This window comes from Rattus norvegicus, chromosome 14 (genome assembly GCF_021556685.1).
Source record: "Rattus norvegicus strain SHRSP/BbbUtx chromosome 14, alternate assembly SHRSP_T2T, whole genome shotgun sequence".
Lineage (NCBI taxonomy): Eukaryota > Metazoa > Chordata > Mammalia > Rodentia > Muridae > Rattus > Rattus norvegicus.
Window position 1 is genome coordinate 14864035 of NC_141547.1, and position 27651 is coordinate 14891685.

Here is a 27651-nt window from a genome sequence, read left to right on the forward strand (position 1 = left end):
ATGCTCGCTAGACCTAATTTCTTGTTGTAGTTACTTCTTTATACATTCTTATGCGTCAGAGTCTTGAATGTTGATTTGTTGCAAACCCTTGGGCTCAAGCATACCTCCTGTTCCAGCCTCCCAAGGGTCAGGACTACGTTTGTCCGCCACCACACATTCTTAACTCTTGTTGGGACTCTAACAGGAACCTTGGGCCAGCTTAACAAGTGAAGAAAGGACACATGAAGGCACGCTCCACCTCAGCAAGTACTCTTGGCAATGGTCTCCTGACATGCACCACTCCGGCTTCTGCTCTCATTCCAGAGGGGCAGCCTTGTTTTCTAGACACACTGTAATGCCTGCCATCTTGGAGTTTTCCTCCTATAGTGAATATACTATGTTCTTTGCATAATAAACAACACTGTAAGCCAGTGACATGGTATGCAGAATCCTGGGAAGCCTGCATTTGTGTAGCATCTTCTAAATGATAAACAATTTCAAATTTTTAATAAGTTGTAAGGGGGATATTTTAAAATGAGTTTTCAGCACTTTGCAGTCTCTCTCCTCTTAAAATGCAAATAGACAAACATCTCGTAAAACCCAGCTGGGCTTTTTAATAAAAACATTGGTGTTCACATGTGTTTTAATAATCATCACCCACATTTCAACACCCTTGTCATTTAAGGGACCGCAGATCACCACAGAAACTGACCCCACCCGCTTAATCTAGAAGTTCGTTACTACAATGTGAGAATCAAGATGATGTCTTCCTAAATTGTTCTCTCAGATTCTTCAGTTCATTCTGTGTGCCGTAAAAATCTGTACCTGGAGAATCCTAAGCGTTGGCTCTCCTTAACAACCGCTACCCTCATCGAAAGGCAATGAGTCTTTAATGGTCAGATTATGAATTCTAGCCAGATTTCCTGACTCTAAATCCTTTAGTGAGGAGTGGGGAAAGTTGCTTACAGCTGTGTGCTTCAGTTTCCTCCTCTTTGAAGAGGATGACACCACCTGTTGGGCTATTGTTAACACACAACAGTGTTGCAAAGCTCCTAGAAGAGCAGCATGCCAACAATTGACTAGTGCTGGAATGTTGCTTTTTCATTTTTGCCTTGTTGGATCCATTGCTCTGAGACAAGTTCTCACTATGAATCCCACACCAGTCTCATTAGGCAGGTCCACAAAGACAGTCAAGTGTCGGAAGAAAGCCACTACAGTGTTATCTGTGGCAGTGAACAGTGGATGGATGACCTCCAGGCCTGTAAAAGGGATCAGGGCTGGGCAGCAACGTCTACCTCACTGCTTTTGATGATCAGTGGTGAATTTTTTAGACATAGAAACATTCCGTATATTCATTCTATGTATCCCTGGAACTTATCAAATACCAAGGGCATATTTTAAATATTGATTCATTTATTGTCATTTGTATGGTAGGGAGTTGAACCCATGGCACACAAGTTCATGTAGTAATCTCTCTCCTTTCACATTCACATCAATTCCAGGGATCCAACTAGGGCAATAGGGAACTGTGTGCCACTCACCTTTGCCAGCCAAGAAGGCCCTCTGATTAGTTTTTAATAAATTGCTTCATTCATGCACATTATAAATTAGGAGCTGCTCCTTAGTTCTGTAGATCAATTTCTTCCAAGAGCGATCTAAATTAAGATTTTATCTTGTACCTTTGCAAAGTAACGCCGTGTTTTCCTGACTAGCCTTCCTCCGGACCTCAGCGCTGCGTACATTTTGTATTCTCTCCGTATCTCGGTTGTGAGAGGAAGGAAGTGTGGTCCCGTGGTCGTGCGCTCAAACAGCCGTTTGAGAATCGTGAGATGTGAGGCTTCTCGTTGTTTCTGGGTGACTGGGAAGCCACAAGACCCTAGAGCCTGCAGTGTCGGAAGAATAATCAGTGCATGATACATTTTACTTCAGATTTACAAACTTTTGATAATCTTCTTTTTGGTAGGAGGCACAGAGGCCCTTGGGTTCCCAGATAAGCACCAGGGGAACGAGGAATGGTAAGCACACGGTGTTGTCTCTTCGACCTGCTTTCCACCCAGAAAGCGGATGTGGTGACTAGTCTGCTGGCCTTTGCGCTATCTCTGTGGCCCAGACCACACTGGGTCCTCCCCGAGACCCTTCTCCTGAGCTTGTTTGTGTCCCTGTTACTCTACAGAACCTACCTTTATGGAAGATGTCGCTTGTACTTTGCAAAGAGTTTTTTGATGTAGTCACATCCTGAACTTTGTTGTGCACACAGGATTGAATCGATAATCACCAGGAGTTTTTTTTTTTTTTTCACCGAACTGTGCTGTGCTTAAGTATGTGTAAAATAAACCACTGGGGTGTGGGGGGTGTCAGACTCTTGAAGTCTGAACCAACTCCAGCTACTGAGTCGTGTTGACCCAGCTGCCTTCTCGCCTCCTGAAGAGCAACACTCTACTGGCTGTGGTGGTTGCTGAGACCCGCCCCCCATTATTTTATTTACAATAAATAATTGAAATGATAGCAATAAATAAATAATACATTTAATAGTCTATTAAATAAATTTGAATAAGATATTTGATAATAATAAAATATTGAAGCAATACATGCTAGGCAACTATGTTACATCCTCCAACTCTATAACTTTCTCTTTTAAAAGGATACTCACCTATTTATTTTGTGTACACATGTGAACACATATATGCTATGATACATGCTTAGCAATCAGAGTAAATTCCTTCTCTTATTTTCCTCCTAGGCATCCTGGGACTCAAACTCAGGCCTTCAGTGTTGGAAGCAAGCACCTTTGCCAGATCTGTCTTGTTGGCCCTATTTTTTTTCCCCATAACTTTCTTTTTAATATTAAGCACTGTTGTGAAAGCTATGTAAGGCACCTGATAGAGATAAGAGCCCAGAAAATATTTCTAGGACCTTATAATCTAATGTTCTCATATGTTTCCACAAGTCCAGCTCCAGAGAGACTGACGGGTAGCTCTTGTCGCCCTGTTTGTGGTCTCCAAGCATGTTCACAGAACATAAGTCTAGAAGGCTATGCACAAGAAACTATTATATTGGAGGGGTAGAGACTGGTTGCTTAAACTATTATGGCATTAAACTGTATCTGAAGGGGTTAAATCATAATAAAACACAAAAAAATATTTCTGCACAGGAAATATAAGTAACCTCTAATGGAACTAATTGCCTAATTAAAACATTGCTCGTAAGTTACAACTAGATTAAATAGTTAACTAATAAATGCTTTTATAACCACAAGTTATGGCAGGCATGTAACTTATGAATAATCTCCAGGCTCTACCAACAGGTTTCGCTTGAGGATAAGGAGGTGAAGCTTTGGAACTTCATTTAGAGAGAGAATTTCTGAAATTGATTGTGTGTGTGTGTGTGTGTGTGTGTGTGTGTGTGTGTGTGTGTGTGTATGTGTTGGGAGGGAGGCAGAGCTGAGGGTGGGCAGTGAGTCAGGACAATAGTGGCGAAACAAGTAAAGAAAACTTCATAGACTTCTGAGGATAACTTTTGCTACTTCAAAACATTTCCTGGGGGCTGGAGAAGTGGCTCAGTAGTTAAGAGGACTTTTCCAGAGGTCCGGGGTTCAATTCCCAGCACCCACATGGCAGCTCACAACTGTCTATAACTTCAAGATCTGATGAGACATACATGCAGGCAAAACACCAATGCACCTAAAATAAAAATAATTAATTTTTTTCCCTGTATTGGTCCCTATTTTCTTGATGACTACGTAGAAGTCAGATTTCCCTCCTTAGAAACTGAAGCTCAGGGGTAGAGCTATAACCGAGTGCTAGAGTGTCTGTCTAAGACATGTGGGCCTAGCTTCAACCCCCCAGGAGAAAAAGCAGGGGAAAAGCATCCAAGATACAACAGAGAGCATGGTTAATAAGGATGTCTACAAGAAGCACGCCACTGTGGGAAAAGTAAATGCAGCATTATGGGAAATGTGTGGAGATGCCTCAGAAAAATAACAAAACTAGAAATAGCGTGTGGTCCATCGATACCACCTCTGTGTGCATCCAAAGGCAGTAAAGTAACTATCTTGCTTTGAATCACTTCGCTTACTCTTTGTGGATGTATGAGGGAACACACGTGCTATGATGTTCATGTGGTAGTTGGTGGACAACCTTTATAGGTCCCCAGGGATGGAAGTCAGGTTGCCAGTCTTGGTGACAGATGTCTTTACCCACTGAGCCACCTCACCAGCCCTGACACCCAGAAGTATATCTGTATTCACCCAGTCATTTCAGCACTGCTCACAATACCTAAGAATTGGCACAACCCAAATAGCCATTGACGGATAAATGGATAAAAGAAAATGTCACATGCATATATACAGGTAGGAAGATATTATTCATCCTTTAAAATGGAGAGAGTCTGGTGTGGTACCTTTCCCCTGCGATTTCAGATTTGGGGAGGTCGAAGGAGGATTATGTGCTTAAGGCTAGCCTGGGCTACATATCAAGTTCCGGGACGGCTCAAAATAAATAACAAGGAAAATCTGCCCTTTGCAGCAGCCTGAACAGCCCTGGGGGACGTTCTGTTCCATGAAATAAGTGAGTCACAAAACACAAATAGTGTGCGATGTCACCTGTGAAATCTGAAAAATCACCTTCACAGAAGTACCTCACTGGAAAACCTTTGTAGGTGGCTACAGAGGTTAGAGGGTGGGGAAACGGAGAGAGGAAGGTGTAGAGTTTTATTCATATGGGTGAGTGAATTATGGGCTCTAATGCACAGTGTGGTGACTATAATTGATAGCGACGTATACGTGAAGTTGCTAAGAGGGCACATGGTTAAGTGTTTCCAACACACACACACACACACACACGGTAGGCAGACATGCTGATCAGCTGTGGTCATCATTGCAACGTGCACATGTGTTACACCATCACACGATAGATAGACCTTCCGTATGCATGGTTTGTTAACCATACCTCCAAAGGTGAGAGAAATTGACACTCACTGAGGGGCACAGCACCATTGCCCTGGTTAGGCAGAGGCAGGGCCAGACGGAGACCTCTCCTGTGCCATCTGTCACATCCTGGCAGGGGCAGATGGCAAGTGGCTTTTGGGAAAGGACAGTGGATTTTTGTTGTCTTCTCTCTTGGCAGGAGATTTACCTAATTCCATTCCATCGCTTCGACTACCCAACCCTCGTCTCTCTTGGTCTCTAACCTGCCTCGGACAGCTCATTGCTGAAATAGCCTTCAGAATTCAGCATAGATACCCACAAATAAATAAGCTGGAAGCTTGGGGTCATGGCTGTTGGGTGCCTGGGTGTGGGGAGGAAGGGAGATTGAAATATGGTGATTGTTTCTAGTGTTTGTCCTAATGGCTTTTTGCTCTTATTCTAGGACACAAATGAAGAGTCCCAAAGTCTCCTTTAAAGTTAAGCCAGCCATCTGATGAGCTCTAGCCAGGGTACTGGATATGTATCTTTCCTAATCTATGATAAGTGGGGGGATTATGTGAGTTTCTAACCCTTCTTCAGTGTCTCTACAAGCCTTAAATTTCACTTAAATGAGCACTTAAGATGAAGAAAGGAGAGAGGGGCGGTGGAGAGAGAAGGAAGGAGGAAAGGAAGGAAGGGAGGGAGGGAGGGAGGGAGGGAGGGAGGGGGAAGGGAGGAAGGAGGAAGGGAGGGAAGGAAGGAAAAAAAGAAGAGGAAGGAGAGAGAAGGGGAGAAAGGGAGGGAGGGAGAGAAGGAGAGAGGAAGGGAAGGAGGGAGGGCAGGAGGGAGGAAAAGAATAGCCTATCAGCCAGGTAGTAGTGTCCCACATCTTTAATCCTGCCTCTCAGGAGGCAGAAGCAGGTGGATCTCTTTGAGTTAGAAGTCAGTCTGTCCTGCATAGTGAGTTCTAGGACAACTAGGGCTACACAGAGAGACTTTGTCTCAAAAAATAGAACACACTTAAATGCCTCCCCCACATTGTTGTATCCCAAAAACATGGGGAAAAAAAGCAGTCCCAGTGGGCAAAAGAGCCAAGGCTTCTCCCTCCTGTTTCCTCAGTCTCCTGCCTCTAGATGCCTTCTTCCCAAATTGCTGACAGCTTCTTATCAGTATTTGATTCTATCTCTGAGAAATATCCACGCTTGGGTAAAGTGAGGGCCTCTCACTGATTTCCACTCCCAGGAATTTCCTCAGAAAGATTTGAACTCTAATCGTGGCATTGTGGGTAATCTGACCCATCAAATAGATGTTGTGGTAGATAGAGGACCTAGGAAACAAGGACTATTAGCAGCTTGGCCCACATTGTGAGGCAGAAGAACTGATCTTCACAGATAAAAAATAATGCTAGTAGGGGTCGGGGGTTGGGGTGTGAAGGCTAAAACTACAGCACTGCCTGTCTCTCTCCTCTTCAGACAGAGTCATGGCTCTCACACGTAATGCAAGCTGGTGGTGATTTGGGAAAACCCCAGGAGACCTCAGCAACAATCAAACTTTTCCCAAGGCCATCACAGAAAACTCTTCTTCTGTCTCCTGATCCCCTCACCCGCATCCCTTCTAGATGAGAATCTAGAAGTGAACAAGCTCCTCTTTCCTAGTTCCAGATTTTTTTTTATTTTATTTTTTTTATTATCTTGAGTATTTCTTATATACATTTCAAGTGTTATTCCCTTTCCCGGTTTCCGGACAGACATCACCCTCCCCCCTCCCCTTCCTTCCTAGTTCCAGATTTTAATATTTGCCCTTCCCCTACTCTGATGAACTGCAGTTTTAACCAAGGCAGGGACTGACGCTTGTCCGTGGGATCAGCCCTCTCTTCGCACATGCGTCCTATTTTCCTTACAAAGACACCAGTCACGTTGGATCGAGTGCACCCGATAATTTCATTTTACCTTCATTACTACTTTCTGAACCTTGTCTCTAATTCAGTCACATTCTGAGACACTGGGAGTTAGAGCTTCAGCATATGAATTCAGGGGTGGGGGAAGGGGGTAGGGCACAATTCTGTTCACATCAGAATCTATTTCCAACAAGATGGTGATTACATATCCTGCCCTAGCCACCTGCTGAAAGCCACCAAAATTCCACTTAGAATATGCAAAACATCTTTTTAAAATGCACCACAGAACTGAGAAAAATATATGCATATGCCCCAAACCAAACTGAAATGGAGACCTAGTTAAATAACAGGCACAATGAAACAGACGACATTCTGCAGGCTCCTAAGAATCAAGAGTTGGTTTCGTTTGGTTTGGGTTCAGCAAGATGTGATGCCTACGCCCTTAATCCCTGCAGAAGCAGGCAGATCTCTGTGGGTGTGAGGTCAGCCTGGTCTCCACAGTGAGTTCCAGGCCACACAGGGCTACACTGTGTGCTAGTGGAAGGAAGCTGGAATCTTTGAAAGCTGATGCACACTGATGCTAGTGACTCGTGTCTAGTGACTGATGCTGGCTGTTAGCTTGGACTTCAGCTGAGGCCACAGGTTCGAGTGCCAACACATGGCCTTTGGCTTCCTCTATGGGCTCTATGGGCTTCCACGGTGTCTTAGTTTGGGGTTTACTGCTGTGAACAGACGCCATGACCAAGGCAAGTCTTCTATAGGAAAACATAACAATTGGGACTGGCTTATAGGTTCAGAGGTTCAGTCCTCTAGACATGCATGGCAGCATCTTCTAGACAGGCATGGCGTAGGCAAAGCTGAGAGTTCCACATCCTCATCTGAAGGCTGCTAATGGAAGACTGACTTCCAGGAAGCTAGAGTGAGGGTCTTAAGCCCACACCCACAGTGACACACCTACTCCAACAAGGCCACACCTCCTAATAGTGCCACTCCCTGGCCCAAGCATATACAAACACACAGCATGGTGGTTTCTCACAAATGCAAAGCCTCCTGAGAACCCAGGGTAAGCTGGACTGTCATTTTTCATCTTCCAGCTTTGAAGACGACATACAACAAGGGTAGATTGTCAAAGCCACATCATGAGGAAAGATGTGAGTGGTAGATACTTTGGGGGACATGTTTGGGACAGCCAATGTACCATTGAGAAGCACGTTTAGGTTCTTTCTAGAAAAGTCATTTTCAACTCAAGTAAGTCTAAATTGCAACCCCACCCCCCAGTCCAGACAAAGTCTTCTAAAATATCAGCACACAATCATAAAATACATAAAATTCATAAAGCATTTTACATAAGAGGCAGCAGAAGTAACTAATAGAATAATCCTACCACAAAACTTCGAACTCTCTTAGGCCGAAAATTAAGTAAGTAGGCTGCTGCTCTGTCCCCGTAGGGGTGGCCGGGCTGTGGTTTGCACACTTGACTGGGCTGGAGGGAGGGAAGATTAGCCCAGGGGGAGGGGGTTGGGTGCAGTGCAAGGCCTTGGTCCTCAGTGAGTGTATGGGTAAAGAACTTACACACGTGGGGAACTACTTCAGAGAACTGGTTTAGTTTGGGGGAGGTACTTATGACCCTGGGGAGGTGGCCAGGGTCTCTGGAACAAGGTTTGTGTGTGGCCGTGTACAATTGTCCCTAACAGAAGTGTTAGAAGATACTTCATCTGCATACTTAGGGGGTAGGGGATCTGAAGAGGAAAAGCCTTATAGGGTCAAACATGGAGTGAGGCCCCATAACTGTCAGGGTAGTGAATTCTTACTAGGGTTGATGGTGGGGCAGCTGACATTCTGGCTGCAGGTTGGGAGAGGGGAGGGAGCCTGCTGTCCTCATCTGAGGCTTCCAGGGTTGAAACTCTCCTTAATCCTTCCCTGAGGGCCGTTATGGTCATACAGTAGATTAATATGTTAATATTACATGATTGGGTTCTAGAAGGACCCTACTCTAGACCATAGACTGCAGACTCATTGTGTCCTAAAATGGTGGAAAGGCACTGAGAGAGCTCTAGGGTCTCCTAGAGCCTCACCTTCATGAGTTAATCACCAATGAAAGGCTCCTCTTTTTTGTTTATTTGGTTGTTTGGCTTTTTTATTTTTTAAGACAGATTCTATGCAGTTCCGGCTGCCCAGAAACTCACTATATAGACCAGGCTAGCCTCAAATCAGAGATCTTCCCAAGTACTCCATTAAGGGCATGCCACCACCACATCCAGCAAGGCTCCCTCTCTCCCTCTCTCCCTCCCTCCCCTCTTTTTTATTTTTTACCCCCTACCCCCTACCCCTATCCCCAAATACAGTTTTCCTTTATAGCCCTGGCTGTCCTGAACTCATTCTGTAGACCAGGCTGGCACAGAGATTTATCTGCCTCTGCCTAACAAGTGCTGAGATTAGAGGATTGTGCCAGCACTGCCCAGCAAGGCTCCACCACTTGATAATATCAGGCATTAGGACTTTGAGACATGAATTGGGGAGGGGCACATATTTACCTATTCCATAGCAACATAAAGCAATAAAAGAAGAGTTTAAAAATACATTTATATGGCCTGGAGTGATGGCTCAGCAGTTAAAACATGTCTTCCTTGAGTAATATCACCCATAACTTGTGCTTATCTGTGGTAATATTATCAGCGGAGAAAGCTGAAGAGAAATGTAGACATTTTCCAGAGGAAACTAAATGGATTTTAAAAAAAAAGATCTAATCTTTCTTATTTGTGGTAAATATGTTCTCTAAGTGTTTATATAAACAGTATAGCAACAATTTTAGAAATTTTCAAATGCAAACAAAAAAATAGTTACATTATCACCAATAAGCTAAGAATGGCCTTAAATAGAAAAACACCCAACTTCATAAGCAATCAAAATAGACAATTTATAAGTGAGAAGCTAAAACAGCTTGATAAAAAATAGAAAACTATTCAGTCTCACTAGCCATTATGGAAACAGGAAACCATATTCCATTTCCATTTAGAAATTTTGTAAATTCTCTTGGAATTAGATATCAGGCTCAAAGCGGCTCACCAGAAAAGAGATGCTGTGCTATGTTTCAGAGAAGTGGGTTTGCAAAATGAGATCCAGGAATTCCATTCCATCCAGACGATTTGGCTACAAAAGAAGGGAATGTAGCTAAAGAAAACTTTTTAAATTTGAAATGGTTTTCTTGGGGTTGGGGATTTAGCTCAGTGGTAGAGTGTTTGCCTAGCAAACGCAAGGCCCTGGGTTCGGTCCCCAGCTCTAAAAAAAAGAAAAAAAAAAAAAGAAATGCTTTTCTTTCTCTTCTTCCCTCCATTCATGCTTCCTTCTATTCAATCATTCCCTACCTCAGCAATTCACCTATTAGACCAGGAATCAGAATAGTGGGTGTTCAGTGGGATGAGATGGAGGAGAAAGAAGAATGGTAACCCATCCAGGATGGCAGTCTCCACCTTGAGGTGGGAGGAGGGAATCTGGAGATGGTAGCCTGGTACCCGTGTAAGAGCCCTAGCAAGAGGAGAGGATTTATATGCACATCCTAAGAGCTCATCCAGAGCTCTGGGAGGAGGGATTTGCAAGGTGCAATGGTGGTGGCAGTGGCAATTAGAAGAGCTGGTTATGTGCAGGAGTGCTGATCAAATGACAGTGGTAGCACGTACTCCACTGGCTTTCGGACTCAGTTATTAGTGGAGTGTCACGTGTTCCAAAGCCCCTCAAAAGACTCACTTACTCATTGGAATAGCATCTATGACATTCATAACATGTGGCTAAATCGACTCACTTTTATAATTTGATGGCATGATTTGCTGAGCCATGACTTTGAAAAATCTCTAGCTTGTTACCAAAGCCTTTGAGGAACTGTGTCCATTGTACAGACACTAGACACAGGGCTGTCTACCGCATGCCTGCGTGACTTTTCCATACCCGTTTCACTAGAAATTCTCCATTTCCTTTCTGAAAATGGTCTTCTTTGATTTTATGTGTATGAATGTCTTGCCTGCAAGCATGTATGTGTACTGTATGTATACCTGATACCAGTGTAGACGGAAAGAGGCATCAGGTCCCCTAGAATTGGGGTTACAAGCAGTTGTGAGTTGCCATATCGGTGTTGGGACTTGAACCCAAATCTTCTGCAACCACAGTAAGAGCTCTTAACCATTGAGCCATCTTTTCAGATCTCTATATTCTTTAAAATAAATAAATAAATAAAAAACTTTTTCTTTTCGAAATTAGTTAATCTTATTTTTTTCTATTTTTTTATTAATTATTCCATTCGTATACACCTCAAATGATATGTCACTTCCCAGTTACCTCCTCCACGACCCCTTTAGGCTGGGCATGGTGTCATATACCTTTGATCCCAGCACTTGGGATGCAGAGGCAGGTGGATTTCTATAAGTTCAAGAGCAGCTTGGTTTACACAGAGAATCTAAAGCCAGCGAAGGCTATCTAGTAAAACTCTGTTTCAAAAAACAAACAAACAAACGAAATCCCAAACGACAACAAAAACATCAAACAAAACAGAACCCAAGATCTGCTCTCACTTTTAACCATGCTATGCATCTGTGTCAGTGTGTGGTAAGTGTGCTTGAGGGTAGGTACTCAAGGGAGACCTTGGATTCTCTGGAGCTGAGCTATAGGCAGCCATGAGCCTCCCAACCTGAGTTCTGGAAACAGAACTGACCTGAAGGCTGCAAGAGCAGCATGGACTCTTAACCACCTTTCCAGCCCCTCTCCCTATGTCCTAACCACATCACAGCTACCTAACAAATTTCCTCTCACCCTTTAAATTTGTTCAAATCCAACCTTCCCCAAGGAATTCAAATTCAAAGTCTCCTGTTTTCACTGAATACCCCCACACACCTCACTCATTCTGTCCTCTCTACTCCACTAAGAATGCATAGCACGCACTGAAGAATTCATAGGAAATATGTACATATACAAGTTCTTTTTAATGGGGAGGGATATACCTATATTGGTCTTAGCTCAAAGCGGAGAGGTGGTGGGACACTTATTTATGACATGAAAGGCACACTACAATGCAACAGTTCTCAACCTGAGGGTTGTGACCCCTTGGGGGTTGGATGGCCTTTGCATGGGGGTCACCTAAGACCATCTGAAAACACAGATACTGACATTATTACTCCTGACAGTAGCAAGATTACAGTTGTGAAATAGCAACAAAGTAATTTTTTGGTTGAGGGTCACCACAAAATGAAGGACTGTATTAAAGGGCCGCAGCATTAGGAAGGTTGAGAGCCACTGTTTTAGGGACTTTATACTTGTCTGATTTTGTTAAGAACCTGACTCAGAAGACAGGGTTAGTGTCTACATTGAAAATGAGGGAACAGAGTCTCAGGGAGGCCACTTTATCCTCAGTTCTTGAGGAAACAGGAGAAAACACTTAGATACCCGTGACTGCAAAACGTGAGCCACATCATTGTGCAATACAATTTCTTCAGTGTTGGCAATAATCACAGTGTACTGTAACAATTGAGTTCATTACTCTCAAGTTAAATTCTCAGTATAAAGAGGGAATGTTAGCTTCTTTTGTATTCTTGGCACCTATACAGTATCTGGTGAAAAAGGAGATTTCTGTAATTTTTCTTCTGGGATGCATATATGACAATTGTTCAATAAAACAGCTCAATAAAAATTCGAAGTACTTTGTGATAGAACAGGCAAGTGTGGTACAGACAGGGAGGAGTTTTCCGGAGACTTGAGGATTAGAGAGTCATGCTCACTGTAACATTTTTTGAACAGTTATTGTGGTCTGGAGCAACATCTTACCTCAGGATGAGAATCTGAGCTGATGCAAGGAGAAAACACAAGAATAAAGAAATGGAATGAACAGGGTGTGTTTATGGTCTGTGAGAGGGCTTAGCCCCAATATAATGCAGAGAGAAATAAAGCTTGGTTTTGATATGAAGGATAGAAGCAATATGTGGAGCATTTTGGGAGTCATGCTGAGGAGTTTATAAAGCAAAGGAAAAATACTAAAATCATGACTTGTGGTTTCAAGAGAAGTTTTCATCCTAGTGTGACCAGTACTTCTTCCAACTATAGTTGTCTCTTATTGGCATTCATCTGCTTGAAGTGATCATGTGAAGAGAATGTAGCATGCCATTAGCATGTAGTAAATATGCAGTGAATTTTAGCTATTGGTATTGTAATTGTCATTAATTGGAGCTGGCCTCTAAAACTGCATTGTATTAGAAATGTTCTAGGAAGACATTGTCTCACACTTGAGAGGCCTAGAGCCTGAAGGCAAGCTAGTGTTGAAAGAACCCTAACCCACGGTCTTTAAAGGTCTTGAATAGAATCCTGTGAGTGGGAAGAAAGCACTCTGAGAAGTGAGTTGAAGGCAAAAATTCTAGAATTCAGGAAGGTACTTAGACCAGTGAGACCTAGGGAGCACAGACAGTGGCTTAGGGTTGATGATGAATTCTTGGCTCTGGGCAGTTCCGATGGCTCTGACCTCACTTTCTACCACTTGAAAACACTAAAAGCAATGTTCAGGGATTGTTTTTCCTACAGCTATTGGCTGCCATGTCTAGAACAGTATTGATCCCTGGGTTGCACTTAGCTGCAGTAACCACAAAGCACACACCTCCAAGGAGGGAAAGCCGTGGGTGAAAGGTCTTTAAAGCAATGAGCTCAGCTGGCGTCTCTGGAGTAAGACTTTTGACCTGTTTGCAGATGAGCACCAGCTTGAACCTGTTGACCATCTCCAGGCTGACTCTGGGGGATGGAGAGGCAGAGCTGCACTGCAGGCATAGGTCAAACACAGCACCTGGGTTCCCCCTGCCATGACCACTGAGTAGAGTGTCACTTTCAGAGGTGACACTTGATTTGTTCCTACTGCCTTTCCTTGTTGCTGCGGGAAACACTTGAAACCACTGTGGTAAACTTTACAAAGTGATGTTTAACTCATATTCTGATGTTTTTAATGATTAGTTACAAAATCCTGAATCTCGAAAACAAAAGCCAAACAAAACCCTTTTTTTGCCCGAGTTGGTAGCTATCGCAGACTGGGATAGCGTTTGTATTTAGATTTAGATTTTGAGAATGGCAGGGCCTTTCTTCACCTGGATGATGTGCTTGCCTCAGCAACTTAGGATGCTGGAGACTTGGTGGCCACCAAAGGTCAACCTGAGACCAAGACTCTTGAGTTGGTGTGTCTAATGCTGGTGAAGACCAAACACTGAACATGTGTGAGAGTCAATGAAGGGAGGTGAAGCTTTATTGAGAGAAACTAAAGTGAGAGAAACTCCCTAGAGTGCATTGGTACCTGAGAGGAAAACCCATTGCAGTGGCTTGTTTCTGGAGTTTCGTAGGACTCATTACAGAAGCTGGGCAAAGACTGTTGGGTTGGTTAGCATCTGTGCTATCATGAACTGAGCCATGGGGACCCACAAGCTCTATACATGTTTCCCTGGCCCAACCACATGCTGCGTGTACATCATCTACCCAATCAGAGGTACTTGAAACCCTTCTTTGATCATCTCTGACTTATGCTTTGTCAATGGCTCACCTCCACTGGCTACTAGCTAGCCCCGGCCATCATTGTTACCATTGATCTTGCAGGTATCTGGTAAGTAAACTGGTGTTGTCTTTGTTCTCATGCTCATGTGGTCAGTCTTTTAACTCTACCTCGAACCTAACGCTATCACAGCTACCAAAATGCAGGTGCATTTGCTCTTGGTTATCTATCATTTAACTCTTTGGGGTAGTCTCCTTCCTGGGGATAGGGAGAAGGCCTCGCCATTCAGAATTTAGTCTGTTATAACTAGCTATGTTAGAAGTAAGATTAAATAAAGGGCATCTGTTACCAAGAAAAGGCCTTGAGAGGAACCAGCTAACCTCTGTCACTGCTCAGAGCCCTGCCTTCTTGTCTAGTAGCTTAGTTATCTGCCCTCCAGCGGCAAGCTCTTTTCTCATCCTGAGTGTTCCTGAGTTCAGTGCTTTAACACTAACGTCCCATTTAACCAAGCATCTGTCTTCATTGTAGCATTTGTGATCAACATGTAGTTTTCACAACGGGCCATTTCCCGCCTTCTACCAACAATGGAGTAGTCCCTGCCTCCTGTTAATGTGGAAAATGGAGGCATTAAAAATAAGCCTAAGGAGTTAAAGGGATAGCATCGGGGGTAAGTGTAAATGTAACCTTTAATATAAGTTTAATCTGTGAATTAATATGGCGGCTGCTTTTCTTTACATTAGCTAGCTCCCCAGATAATGACACAGAATAACCGAGATTTATTCCAAAACTTCACCTCAGTATCTGGGCAATCAAATGTCCTATCTTAACCTCTAAACTAATCTGGCAACCTCCAAGCCTTGATCCTAAATAGTACTTTCAATTAGGGCTTTCACGGTCCAGCTGAACTCTTAGGAACTCTTTCTTTCTTCCTCCCCCTGCCTGAACTGAATCTCTCGCTCTCTTTCTCTCTACCCCGCCCCCGCCCCTATCTGTTCTCTCTTCTGCCCAGCCATTGGGTGATCAGCATTTATTGACAAGGAAAAGAATAAATGGTAAGAATTGTTTACAAAAACTTGAAACTTTCTTTCTTTCTTTCTTTCTTTCTTTCTTTCTTTCTTGGATAGGAGATTCTTGACCTAAGCAAATGCATGCCCATATTGAAACTATATACGAGGGCAGAGAAATCATCATTTGAGTAACACAAGGATAACCTAAGGATAACCTTTACACAATGCATAAAACAAAACAAAACAAAAACATGCCTACAGGTAAAAGTCTTTGCTCTGCAAGCATTAGAATCAGTATTTTAATTCCTAGCACCCACATAAAAACCTAGAATGGCTATGCATACCTGTAACCCCAGCATTCTGAGTAGAGATGGGTGGACCTAAGAATCTGTTTGCCAGGCAGCCTAGCAGTAAAAAACGGCAAGCTTCCTGTTAGAGATAGATCCTGTCTCAAGGCAAAGAGGCACATCAGCCCACTCACAGGCATGTACCACACCACACCACACCACATCACACCACACCCTCATACCAAGCAACAACAAGCCTAAAATCACCTTCAAAGCCAGTGGTAGTGGGTTAAGCCCACAAACAGAGACTGTGGCAGGCAGAGGCCAGATGATCTGGGGTTTAAGGGAATCGTTGGCTACAGGAGAATCTACCTTAAAAGGCAAAACAACAGCGTGAGTTTAAGAAAGTGTAGGGACTCACTGGACAAAAAGCACAGATAATTGCAGAAAAAATACAGCTGGAGAGAAAATGAGGTGACAACATGAGATTAAGGAGACAGTTGGAAATCTACATAGAGCATTGAATACTGGGTGAGAAAGCCCAGTGTTTAACGCATTAGGGCAAGCACATTTGAAATTATCTGAATAAGAAAGATAAAGTTGCAAGGACTGAAAAGTCTCCTTTAAAATGTTTTTACCACAGAGTTAAACACAAAGCTTGGGAACTCCAGAGCTGAGGAGTGGGACAAGTCAAGTTGCTGAGGAAGGAGAGAAAGAGCAAAGCAGGAAGGCTCATGCTGCTGCCTCAAGGGAGTTACATCATCTTTTCTTGAGAGATCATGAGCAGACCACTCTATGGACCACTGTCAGTCCCACAGTGATTCACAGCCAAGGGACAGCCTCGGCAAAGCTAGAGAGAGAGGAGAGAACATTTGAGGAGAGTGAATAGGAGATGGAGTTCAGTGTATATTGGCTTTGTTGGGATCCTGGCAGAGCAGACACAGAACACTGAGTTTGAACAGCGTTTAGATGTTGTTACGGATACGGGTGCTACGCTAGCCCGAGGGGTAGCAATCTCGAGTAGCTATTATCATCTCTAGGCTTGATGGAGTAGAGAAGGAACTAATTACAGTGATGCGGAGAAAAAAGCGTGAGGTGAGAAAGGCAAGAGCTGTGGTAAAGAGAGAACGAATCAGTAGGAAACAGGTACGGAAGGGATAATGCATTTCGCTCTCCTCTGGCCCTCTGGATTTTTAGCTGTGGCTCTTGGCTGACTCCATTTAGAAGTCACAATGCCAGGGAGTTGTGGTTTGTACGGTTAGACTGTTTAGTCAGAGCAAAATAGATAGACAATATCGAGAACGCACGAGTTCTTGTTTTTGTTTTTGGTTATTTTATTTGCATTTCAAATGTTGTCCTCCCCTTCTGGTTTCCCCTCCACAAATCCCCTATCCCAACCCCTCCCCCTGCTTCTATGAGGGGCTCCCCCACCAACTTACCCCCTCCCTCCCCTGAAGGAAAGGCCATCGAGGAACTGCTCCACCTGGAGCTCCATCCCATCTGCCCTGGCATTCCCCTATCCTGGGACATCCGAGCCTTCACAGGACCAAGGGCCTCCCTCCCATTGATGCCAGTTAAGGCCATCCCCTCTACACATGCGGCCGGAGCCATGGGTCGCCCTAGTTTTCTTTGGTTGGTGGTTTAGTCCCTGGGAGTTCTGGGAGGTCTGGTTGGTTGATACTGTTGTTCTTCCTATGGGGTTGCAAACCCCTTCAGCTCCTTCAGTCCTTTCTCTAACTCCTCCATTGGGGTCCCGTGCTCAGTCCGATGGTTGTCTGTGAGCATCCATATCTGTATTGGTCAGGCTCTGGCAGAGCCTCTCAGGGGATAGCTATACCAGGCTCCTGTCAGCATGCACTTCTTAGCATCAGCAATAGTGTCTGAGTCTAGTGTTTGCAGACAGGATGGATCCCCAGGTGGGGCAGTCTCTGGATGGCCTTTCCTTCAGTCTCTGCTCCACTCTTCGTCCCTGCATTTCCTATTTTTTTTTTCCGGAGCTGGGGACCGAACCCAGGGCCTTGCGCTTGCTAGGCAAGCGCTCTACCGCTGAGCTAAATCCCCAGCCCCTGCATTTCCTTTAGACAGGATCAATTCTGGGTTAATATTTTTGAGATGGGTGGGTTTTGTTTTCAAGACGGGTTTTCTCTGTGTTAGTCCTGGCTGTCCTGGAACTGGCTCTGTAGACCAGGCTAGTCTCAAATCCACTGATAGCTGCCTGCCTCTGACTTCTGAGTACTGGGATTAAAGGCCTGCACCACCACTGCCAGGCCCAGCACAAGTCCTTAACAAGAATAAAAGAGGGTTGGAAAAGCCATTGTGAGAAAAGGGGTAGGGAGCCAAGAAACAACGGGTGATGTGTTTATAAAAAGATAAAGAGAGGATATGTCCCGGGTTTCAGAACCAACATTGTATTTATAAATGCTGAGGGGGGGGGGTGGATTATGTTCTATGGGGTTTTGAGGAAAGAGGGTGTCTCAGCAGGCCCATGCTGAAACATCCCTTCCCCCTAAGGGACCAGCCACACAGTATAGTTCAGAATAGAGTTTATTCAGGGCATGGGGGTTAGGGGGAGTTAAGAGAGTAGTAGGGCAGAGAAAGAGAGAGAGAGTAGAGTAGAGAAGGAGAGGAGGAGAGGAGGAGAGGCTGGCCATGAGGAGAGAGGTGGGGAGGGGAATGGGGAGAGAAGGGACTAAGGGGGAAGAGAGCAAGAACAAGAGAGTGAGGAGGGGGAAGCAGCCCCTTTTATAGTGTCAGGCATACGTGGCTATTGCCAGGTAACTGTGGGGGTGGAGTTTAGGCAGCATGCTAACAACAGGTAACTGTCACACTAAATTAGAAGAGCTGGTTGACACCAGTTAGTACTTTAAAATAAAGACACGTATTCTTATGTTACAAGAACAATATATGACTCTCAGATTTTAATTACCAATAACCCCCAGTCTTCAGTGGCAATCCCCTTCAATGAACTTTAAAAATACCTCCAGAAATTTTGTATGTACAAATACATTTTTATAAACATCCCACCATACAAATCTGAATCACACAATGTTCTTTGAATCCAACCAAATCACATTAAAAATTAATTTGGTGCATATTGAATACCTACAAAGTACAAGGAATTTTACACATTGAAGAGAGCAAGTTTGTCATTTCATAAGATTTACATTCAAGTGGAGAGTGACGAGAAAGGAACAAGCAAACAAGTAATATCTTAGGAGATATTTTAGGTGCTATCTCAGGAGATCACAGAAATTAAAAAAATATAAATCTGTATAGATGGGAATGACAGGAGAGGAAATAACGAATTTTCCCGTTTGAGAAGTCATAGCTTCAGTCAGACGGGTAATGAGGGTGGCATGAGCTCTTGGGTGCAGTTCAAAGCCGGGCCGACAGGTGTGCATGAAGGTATTCTCTGAGGAGTTCTGAGGGCAACTCGCTGCAGGTTGCTTCCTCAAACTCTCCGCTCTGCTCCTGTACTGCCTGAAAGCCCCATCTTCACCAACTACAACACCTGAATCGCCCCTACCCCACCCCGCTGCTGTCTTTGGGTTGGGTTCAAGCAAAGAATTAGCCAGAAAGAGGACGACAGGGCAAGACTGGAAGACTCCTACGTCTCATTCAGACGAGCAGTGGCTTAGCAATGGCTGCTCTCCTTTGAGGACAGCTATGGTGGCTCGTCAGGCAGCAGCTGTGTGCTGTAGCCACAGTTCTTGCTGGTTTGACAGCTCTCCCTACCCTTGCTCTTTCTGGCCTCAGGGTGGAGCTGGTTTTTACTGGTTCTGGTTCTGCCTCTTGCTCATGTTACCCTTTCTTATTAGCTTCCCTTAACTTGACCAGACATTGGTAAGAGAGAGGGGGAGGGGGCGGTGAGGGAGGGAGGGAGGGAGGAAGGAAGGAAGGAAGGAAAAAAGGAAGAAAGAAAGAAAGGAAGGAAGGAAGGAAGGAAGGAAGGAAGGAAGGAAGGAAGAAAACCAATGAATTTTCCTTAGGTGCCTTCTAGTATGCTACTACTGTTTACATTGCTTGGACTCTAATTGACACAGGATGCCAGGACTCAAAGACGACTCCAAGGTTCCTGGTCTGGGCATCTGGAAGAATGGAGTTGCCATTTACAGAACTGGGAGAACACTTCAGTGAGAGAATAAATAGTTCGGAATAAGTTCATGGGGAGACAGGGTCATCCACGGGGTACAATGAAGAGCAGAAACATTTAAAGGGGGGCTTTGCTCCTGGCCTGCTGAGAGATTCTGATTTCAAAGATGGAAATGATCCTGCTCAATGCTCCCAAAGGGAAAATAGGACCGAAGCCTTCCAGTCCAGGGCTTGTGACAGATCAGCTCACCATCCCGAAGCAGAAATGAAACAGAGCCATTGTTAGCTGCTACCTGGGTCACAACTTAGTCACTGGGAAGCTTCCTGCTTAGAGGGGAGGAGCAAAGCTAAATCCCTTCTCTGCAATGGCAGCCCTGCCCTGTAGGACTCCTGTTGGGTGCTTCAGTTGCTGTGCTCCATGGGACAAATCACATTACTCTTTATCCGAGCGAGGCCTTAAAGCAACAGCAACACATGTGTAGGTACTGCCCGAAAGAGGCGCTGCAGGGGTTTACACATTTGGGAAACTTTAGTGAAGAGCCTAGAATTTTTTTCTTACAACACTGTGATAATACGAATGCACACATGAACACAACTCCAGTCAGAACTGCATGAGTGGCTTAAACAGCCCATCCGTATGGGCTTAGGCCTGCAACTGAGATTAATAAGGAGGTAAATCACACATTACAGCTTTAAAGCCCGCGCAGGAGCCTTTCCAGGAAGCAGAGTGCTATGATTTTGTCTAATGATAGGTCATGACGTAGGCCTATGACAGGGCTGCATTCATTCGTACAATGGGCTTTCTGTGTCCCAAGGAGTCTCTTGGGACACAGCCATTTACCTGGGGCAGGTGGACAGACTGGCTGGAGAATGCGGCCTGTAATGGAGCCTTGTGTTTGTCTTTAAGCTCAGATCAGAACTGAGAAATGCCTTGTTGGTATAGGGCCAGGAAGGCACTGACAGCATTCTGGAGAAAGTTGGCAAGCCGGCAGCAGGGCCTCGGGGCTTGGACTCAGTCGTTTCCCAACACTCAGGCAGAAAATGACCTTTCTTTATAAAGTAAAAAAGACTTTTCTTTTTCTGATTAGAGCTAGGAAGTTTTATGTCTAAAATAAATATAAAGTCCCAAGAATTCTCAGGTCTACCAAACTTGGCTAGCTTACATCATACAAACTGCTTGGAACATGACGCTCCGTTTGCAACCCTGTTCTTTATTTTCAAGGTCAAGGAGACCCAGACCCTAGAGGATGCTCAGGAGAGGCCAACGTCTATAATAAAAATAATGACGCTAATGTCCAAAAGAGTGTGAGGCTCCAATAACCAGTAAAATGCAATAATTCTTTGACTCTCCCATAGGACTTTGCTACTCTTGAGATCCCCTAGATTTTTATAATGGTATTTTCCTGAAGCTATAAAGTTAGATTCCGTTCCCTAACTCAGAAATATCTTCACCTACATATAAATCCACACAGATTTCGACTGACTATACTCTACTCCATGCTGTTAAGTTATCTCAGTAGTTTAACTCAATGTCAAGCGTTTTATTCCAAAGCATTTTCTATATGTAAACACTTTGTATTTTAAAGTCTTATGCATTTGGTAATTAGTTAGTATGATAAGACCATTAATATGCTAAAACAAAACAAAAGCACTCTAATGTAAGGGGAGCCAGAGTTTATTTATACTATTTGAAAATCCTGTGTTTGTGTGGGTCTATAGTGCACACATGTGCATGAATGCGTGTGTGTGTGTGTGTGTGTGTGTGTGTGTGTGTGTGTTTATAAAATCATTAATAGATATATATGTGTAGTGAAAATTCTGAAGTTTTGGTTAAGAATGTAGTTTTGTTTTAATCCCAGGTGTAGGGATATGGGGCTGCTTCAGATTGTCCACAACAGCTGTGATTTGTCCTGTGGGGACGTGACTTTGCCAGCTGCAGATAGTTTCTGCTACTGTGTCTGGAATGGTGGAGACTTTTTCAGAGGGTCTGTAAATGCTAGAGCCCCAAGAGGCAGGGGGAGTTGCTGGTTGGTTACTGCTGGTTGTTGTTGGTCAGAGTTTGTTAACTAGTCATGCGCAAAGAAGAAATTAGATATCCTGACATTGAAGATCAAATTCGCCCCAAGGAATTCAATACCCCTAATCAGCAGGAAGTAGTCTAATGATAACTTTGCCCTGTTTCCTTTCTATCAGGTTTCCTCTCCTATCTAGTATTAGGGGGGTTGAAAGGGTGAGAAAAGGGTGAAAGAAAGAACTCACAAAGTAGCAAAAGACGGCTACATATATGTAATTCCAGGAGGCCACTGTTTTGAACTGGGTTTGTTTATTGGACTCTGATAGGCAAGACCCAATCAGAAGGAAGCCTCTCACTTTAGGAACTCTAAAACAAACAACACACAAACATATTGTCAGCAATGTGTCTGTGTCTGATAAAGTGTGAAGAAGTCCCTCCGTTCTATTAGGAAAGCAATTCTGTAGTGACTAATCTGCTTCTTCTTCCTTTCTTTCTTTCTCTCTCTCTTTCTCTCTTTCTTTCTTTCTTTCTTTCTTTCTCTCTTTCTTTCTTTCTTTCGCTTTAAGACTTTTTCTGTCTCAAAAGCCACCTTCCTCTGCACATCTCACTGGATAACCTTTCTTTTTTGATGAGACGAGAATTACTGATTAAAAGCCAATTAGACAGTTAAAATTGATTTTTAAATTTTTCATTATATATCATACAATTATCAGAAGCCTTATAAAAAGAAATAGAATTATTATAAAATGTAATTCTTAAAAATTCATCTCATTATCCTTTTAACTTGCATTTAGCATTCATATTTCTTCCTTGACAACGGAGAAAAAACGGTACCTTGGTTTTTTTATCTGCCCAACAATGAGAGCATCCTGTGCGATACTGTTCCTGCTCTCCTCCTCTTTTCTGGCTTTTCTGTTTTTAAAACACCCAAATACAAACACAGTTTGATAGGCTTAGGGGTTAAGAGCGCTAACTGTTCTTGCAAAGGTCCCAAGCTCGGTTCCCAGCACCATGTATGGTGGCTCACAACTTCCGGTCACTCCGGTTCCAGGAGCAATCCAATGCCTCTGTACACTCACATGTACACACCCACATTCACACATAGACGAATGCATATAGTTTAAAATAAAAACAAATCTTTTTAAAGGGGGAAAAATGCAGCTTGATGTATATTCCATGGAAGTTTTGTATACACAATCGGGAACTTTTTTTGTTAGTGTGTGTGTGTGTGTGTGTGTGTGTGTCTTAAGAAAGTTTCATATTAATTTTTTTAAATATTAGTATGTGTATAGTTGCTTTGCCTGGATGTATATATGTGTGTCACATAGATCCCTACTGCCTAAGGAGATCTGAAGAAGGTATTAATTAGATTTCCTAGACCTGGGGTTACAGACAATTGTGAGCCATCATGTAGGTACTGTGGCCCAAACCCTGGCCCTCCACAAGCACCATAAATGCTCTTGGCCACTGAGCATGGCTCCATTCCCTTAATAATGTAGATTTTAAAAATGCTTTTTTTTTCAATTTCATACATGTGCACATGTATTTTGATAATTTCTAACCCAAATTCCCTCTTCCACTCTCTTCCCACCCACAGCCATCCCTAAGACTTCCCTGATCCACTTTCTGTATTTCTTTGTTCATAAAGTGATCATTGACATTCCTAGAAAATATATTCCTCAAACATCAAAATATCACCATGACCTTATTAGTTCATTATTAAGATCATATTAAATTGTGGGGTTCAGATTGCAGTGGCCTAGAATGGAGGCTCCAAAGCTTTACCTCAAGGTCTTTTCCAGTAGGTCTGGAATAGAGCCACGATATGTATTTCAGTGACATTGACATGCTAGTTTTATTTCCTTGAAATGGAAGAACCATGTATTTAAATGAAAGGTATCCATTGTGTGTCTTTTCTCATGAGTCAGTTTCATAACTTTGTCTTGATAATGTTAAACTTTTAAGCCTCTAAAATTGTTTAAGCTTTAAGAGCTGAAAAACCTACTCCTGCTGTAGGTAAGTTTATACTCTGTTTCTGTGTTGCTAAATGATACTCATAGATCTTATAATTAAACAAACACAATCATTGGGAAACAAAATCATTGGAAAAGTCTAATCTAATAAGGAGGAATCCTGGGGTCTAGATGCCTGTCATTACCAGGAGCAGGGACATCTGCAGTGGGCAGTTCTTGAACATGAATAGATTAAGGGAGATGATGTCAGTCATCTGGCCATGCAAGCCACCAACTTGAAATGCATTTGGTCTGGTAAGAGCTGACATCTAACTCACATTTCAGGTCTGACTCCTTTCAGCCCAAATTTGTCCTTGAGTTAAAAACATGAGGAAGAGCTAGGCCTGGTGGCTGGTACCTGTAAAATATTAGCATGTTGGAGGCTGTGGGAAGAAGGTCACAAGTTCAAGGCCAGCCTGGGCTAAATAGAAAGTACTGAGCCAGCCTAGGCCACATAGTGAAAACTTTTCTCAACAACAATAAACAAGAAGAAGGAAATGAGAGAGAGGAGGAAAGAAGAGAGGAGAAAAAAGGACTGTGGTCTCAAATATCAAAACCGTCCTACCCACCATCGCCAAGCCCCTGCTTACAGAAGGAAAAGAAAACATTTGACTCGGGATGTCTTAGGGTTTCATTGCTGTGAAACAAACACCATGACTATGGCAATAAAGGACATTGAATTGGGGCTGGCTTACAGGTTCTGAAGTTCAGTCTATTATCAACAAGGTGGGAGCATGGCAGCATCCAGGCAGACATGATGTGGGAGGAACTGAGGGTTCTACATCTTCATCTGAAGGCCTCTAGGAGAAGACTGGCTTCCAGGCAGTTAGGAGGAAGCTCTTAAAGCCCACGCCCACAGTGACACTCTTCCTTCACCAAAGCCGCATCTATTCCAACAAGGTCACACCTCCTAATAGTGTCAGTCCCTGGGCCAAGCGTATTCAAACCACCATACAGGATGAGTCTGTCACATGTTCTCTTGGTAGCATTTGAAACAAGAGCAGAAAGCTCAAGGCTGTTTCTATTGTGCAGTGCTCTGAGATACGGGTGCATTGAGACAAACATTGCTAGGGTAAATCAAAGTCACACGGGTGAGGGAATCCCCAAAGCCTTGGGAGGTCAAAAAGGACCAAATAAAGGGAAAAGAACAAGTGGACAAACCCACAAAACCAGAAATGCACACCATCTGACTCTCTAAAAGGGGAACTGCCATGTGCGTACACCCTGTGAGATAGCATTCTGTTTTTTTACATCACCATCCCTGGCATGCCCACCTATACCCAGAAGGTAAGGAAGGAAACACACTTCCCATATGTGGCCATGCTCAGTCTCCTGTGAATTCTGGTCCTGTTGAAGCTCAAGCCCATAGCGTTCAAAAAAGAGGTGTTTCAGTCTAAATCTTGAATTCAGGGTGTAGACATTCCAAGAAAAGAGAGCTGAGATATAGATCATTGTTAGAGTCCTTACCTAGTGTATACAAGGCCCTGTGTTTGATGCCCTTGAGGTAGGGTGGAGGAGGTAACCCCAGATAGGACAACATCCTACTGACAGAATAAAGTATAAAATGAAAAGTATCCAAAACTACTGAAATTTTGGCTACCCAGGGAGGGATATATTTTTCTTGGTCTTCCTAGCAGTAACTACAGCTTTAATGTATTATACTGTTGATGTAAATTCACTCTCTGGCAATCAGATGATCAACATGGCTGAGGCTCTACTTTTCTCAGGGCCAGCAAAGGGATAACGCTATACAGTGGACTGAAATCAGATCAAAAATGTCTTACTGTCTCCATCTAGCTCCACTTTACAGTCTCCATCTTGATGTTCTCAACAAAGAAGGAATTTCACGGAAACTGGGATTGAAGCGCTGTGCCAGGCATAGAAGCGACTGCTGGCTGCGGCTTTAAAAGCTCCCTTCCAAGAGATTGGCATTATATCGGTAGGTGGTGGAATTTGCTAAAGTCCTCTCATATCTCTGCACTCTAATAAGGATGGATTCAGGTCTAGCTAGACTGCATAGCCAACGGAATGTGCACACAAGTGCGCTGCACACCACTTCTGAATCAAGTGTTTCTTCCTTCACTCCTCTAATGAGTTGGTGTGAGGATGAGCTGGAAGAGCTGTGCTGGGGCATAACCATGAAGCTAGCTCCCTCAGGATGGCAGAGCAGCAAGGTGAAGGAGGAGCTCCGTTCTCTGTTATCGAGCTACCCTCTGGAGTCCTTTGTATTCATGAGTCTTTTTTTGCTCTTAAGTTATTAAGTCTAACACCTAATTAACCAGGCCAGGACCATAGAGAAGGTTCTGTACATATATTTTGAATCTTACACAAATTTATAAGAAGAGCATAGAACAGAGAGTAGATAGATAGATAGATAGATAGATAGATAGACAGACAGACAGACAGATGATAGACACACACACTACACTGTACAGTGGACCTAGATCTAGATCATGGGTAAGAAAAAAGAGTCTCAAGGAATGAGGACCCACTAGCTTACTGCGTGATCTTCAAAAGGGAAGTGTGCTTAAGAAAACTTGGGGAAGTCGGAACTTGATGTGGAGAGAAGAATATTTATTAGTTCAGTGAAAGAGGAGATGCAAAATATAGTTGACAAGAAGCAGTTTCTTAGCAGTGATTGTATTTTGGGGTGTGTGTGTGTGTGTGTGTGTGTGTGTGTGTGTGTGTGTGTGTAAGAAATCATTGGGAAAGGGTTTCAGAAGCAAACTCTATTAAAACTGAAAAGCTGAAAATCTAGTTTGTGGGGATTGGGAAATCTGAGAGCCAGGTGCCAGAGTTATGGACTCAAAGCAGAGTTCTCCAAAGGCTGAGAGGTATCAACTTTTCCAAGGTCTCCTTAAAAGGTACTAATTTCATTCATGATATGTCCACTCTCTGACAAAATTACCCCTCAAAGACCACACTTCCAAATATCACTTTGAGGAATCTGGCTTTAGAATATGAATCTGGGAGAAACATATCCAGTCAATGCAAGGCTACTAGAAAACCAGGAGGAGTGCATGACTCTATTTCAGTCAGCGATATTCCATAGGAGACTGCTGGGTAATTGTCAGTTGGCCTGAGTTTAAGGGCATTTGCTCTCTTTACTGATCTGGTCAAATTCTGGAAAATATTAAGCACAAACCCAATTCAACATTGGGAATGATTTAAGTTAAAAATTCAACATTGGAAAAGATTAAGTCAAAAAGAATTAAGTGTTGTGACTTTGTCTCAGTCACTGTTCTATTGCTGTGAAGAGATACCATGACCAAGGCAAGTCCTGCAAGAGAAAGCTTTTAACTGGGGGCTGACAGGTTCAGAGGGTTAGCCCGTGGTCATCATGGTGAGGAGCTTGGTGGCATGCAGGTAGACAGACATATTGCTGGTCAAGTAGCTGAGAGCTACATCCTGATCTACAGGCAGCAGGCAGGGGCGAGCACACTTATGAAACCTCAAAGCTCACCCCTAGTGAGCTCCTCCAATATGACCACACTCCCTAACCCTTCACTGACAGCTCATCCATTGAGGACTAAGCCTGTAAATGAGCCAGTGAGAGATGATCTCATTCAAATCACCACAGACTCCATGGGTAACTTCATTCAAGACATAAAGATTTCTAACGTTGCTGCATAAAATATTTTCAGTAGTTCACAAGTTTCCCTTAAAAAACTCAATTGCTGGGAGATGGCTCAGTGGTTAAGAGCACTGGTTGTTCTTTTGGGGGACCCAGGTTCAATACCCAGAACCCACATGGCAGCTCACGACTGTAACTCATAGAGGCATACATGCAGTCAAGACACCAATGCACGTGAAATAAAAATTAACATGATTAAAAAATTATAATTACTGTGTATTTCCCAATAAGGACGGCCTGGCATTTCATTCATCACATGATCTTGCTCATGGCTGGTGTTCAATAAATATTTGGATATTTGTTCATTGAACCACGTAGGGTTAAA

At 43.4% G+C, this 27651-nt stretch overlaps 1 protein-coding gene across 1 annotated transcript in view; it reads right to left on the minus strand.

The window, feature by feature from the left end:
- Positions 1 to 461: 461 nt before the first annotated feature.
- Positions 462 to 27651, minus strand: part of Septin11 (septin 11) — a 147064-nt gene continuing 119874 nt past the window's right edge. The window contains exon 10 of the mRNA XM_087582875.1: positions 462 to 1862. Coding sequence (XP_087439001.1) covers positions 1856 to 1862 — 7 coding nt within the window. The 3' untranslated portion in view covers positions 462 to 1855. The remainder of the gene's footprint in view (positions 1863 to 27651) is intronic.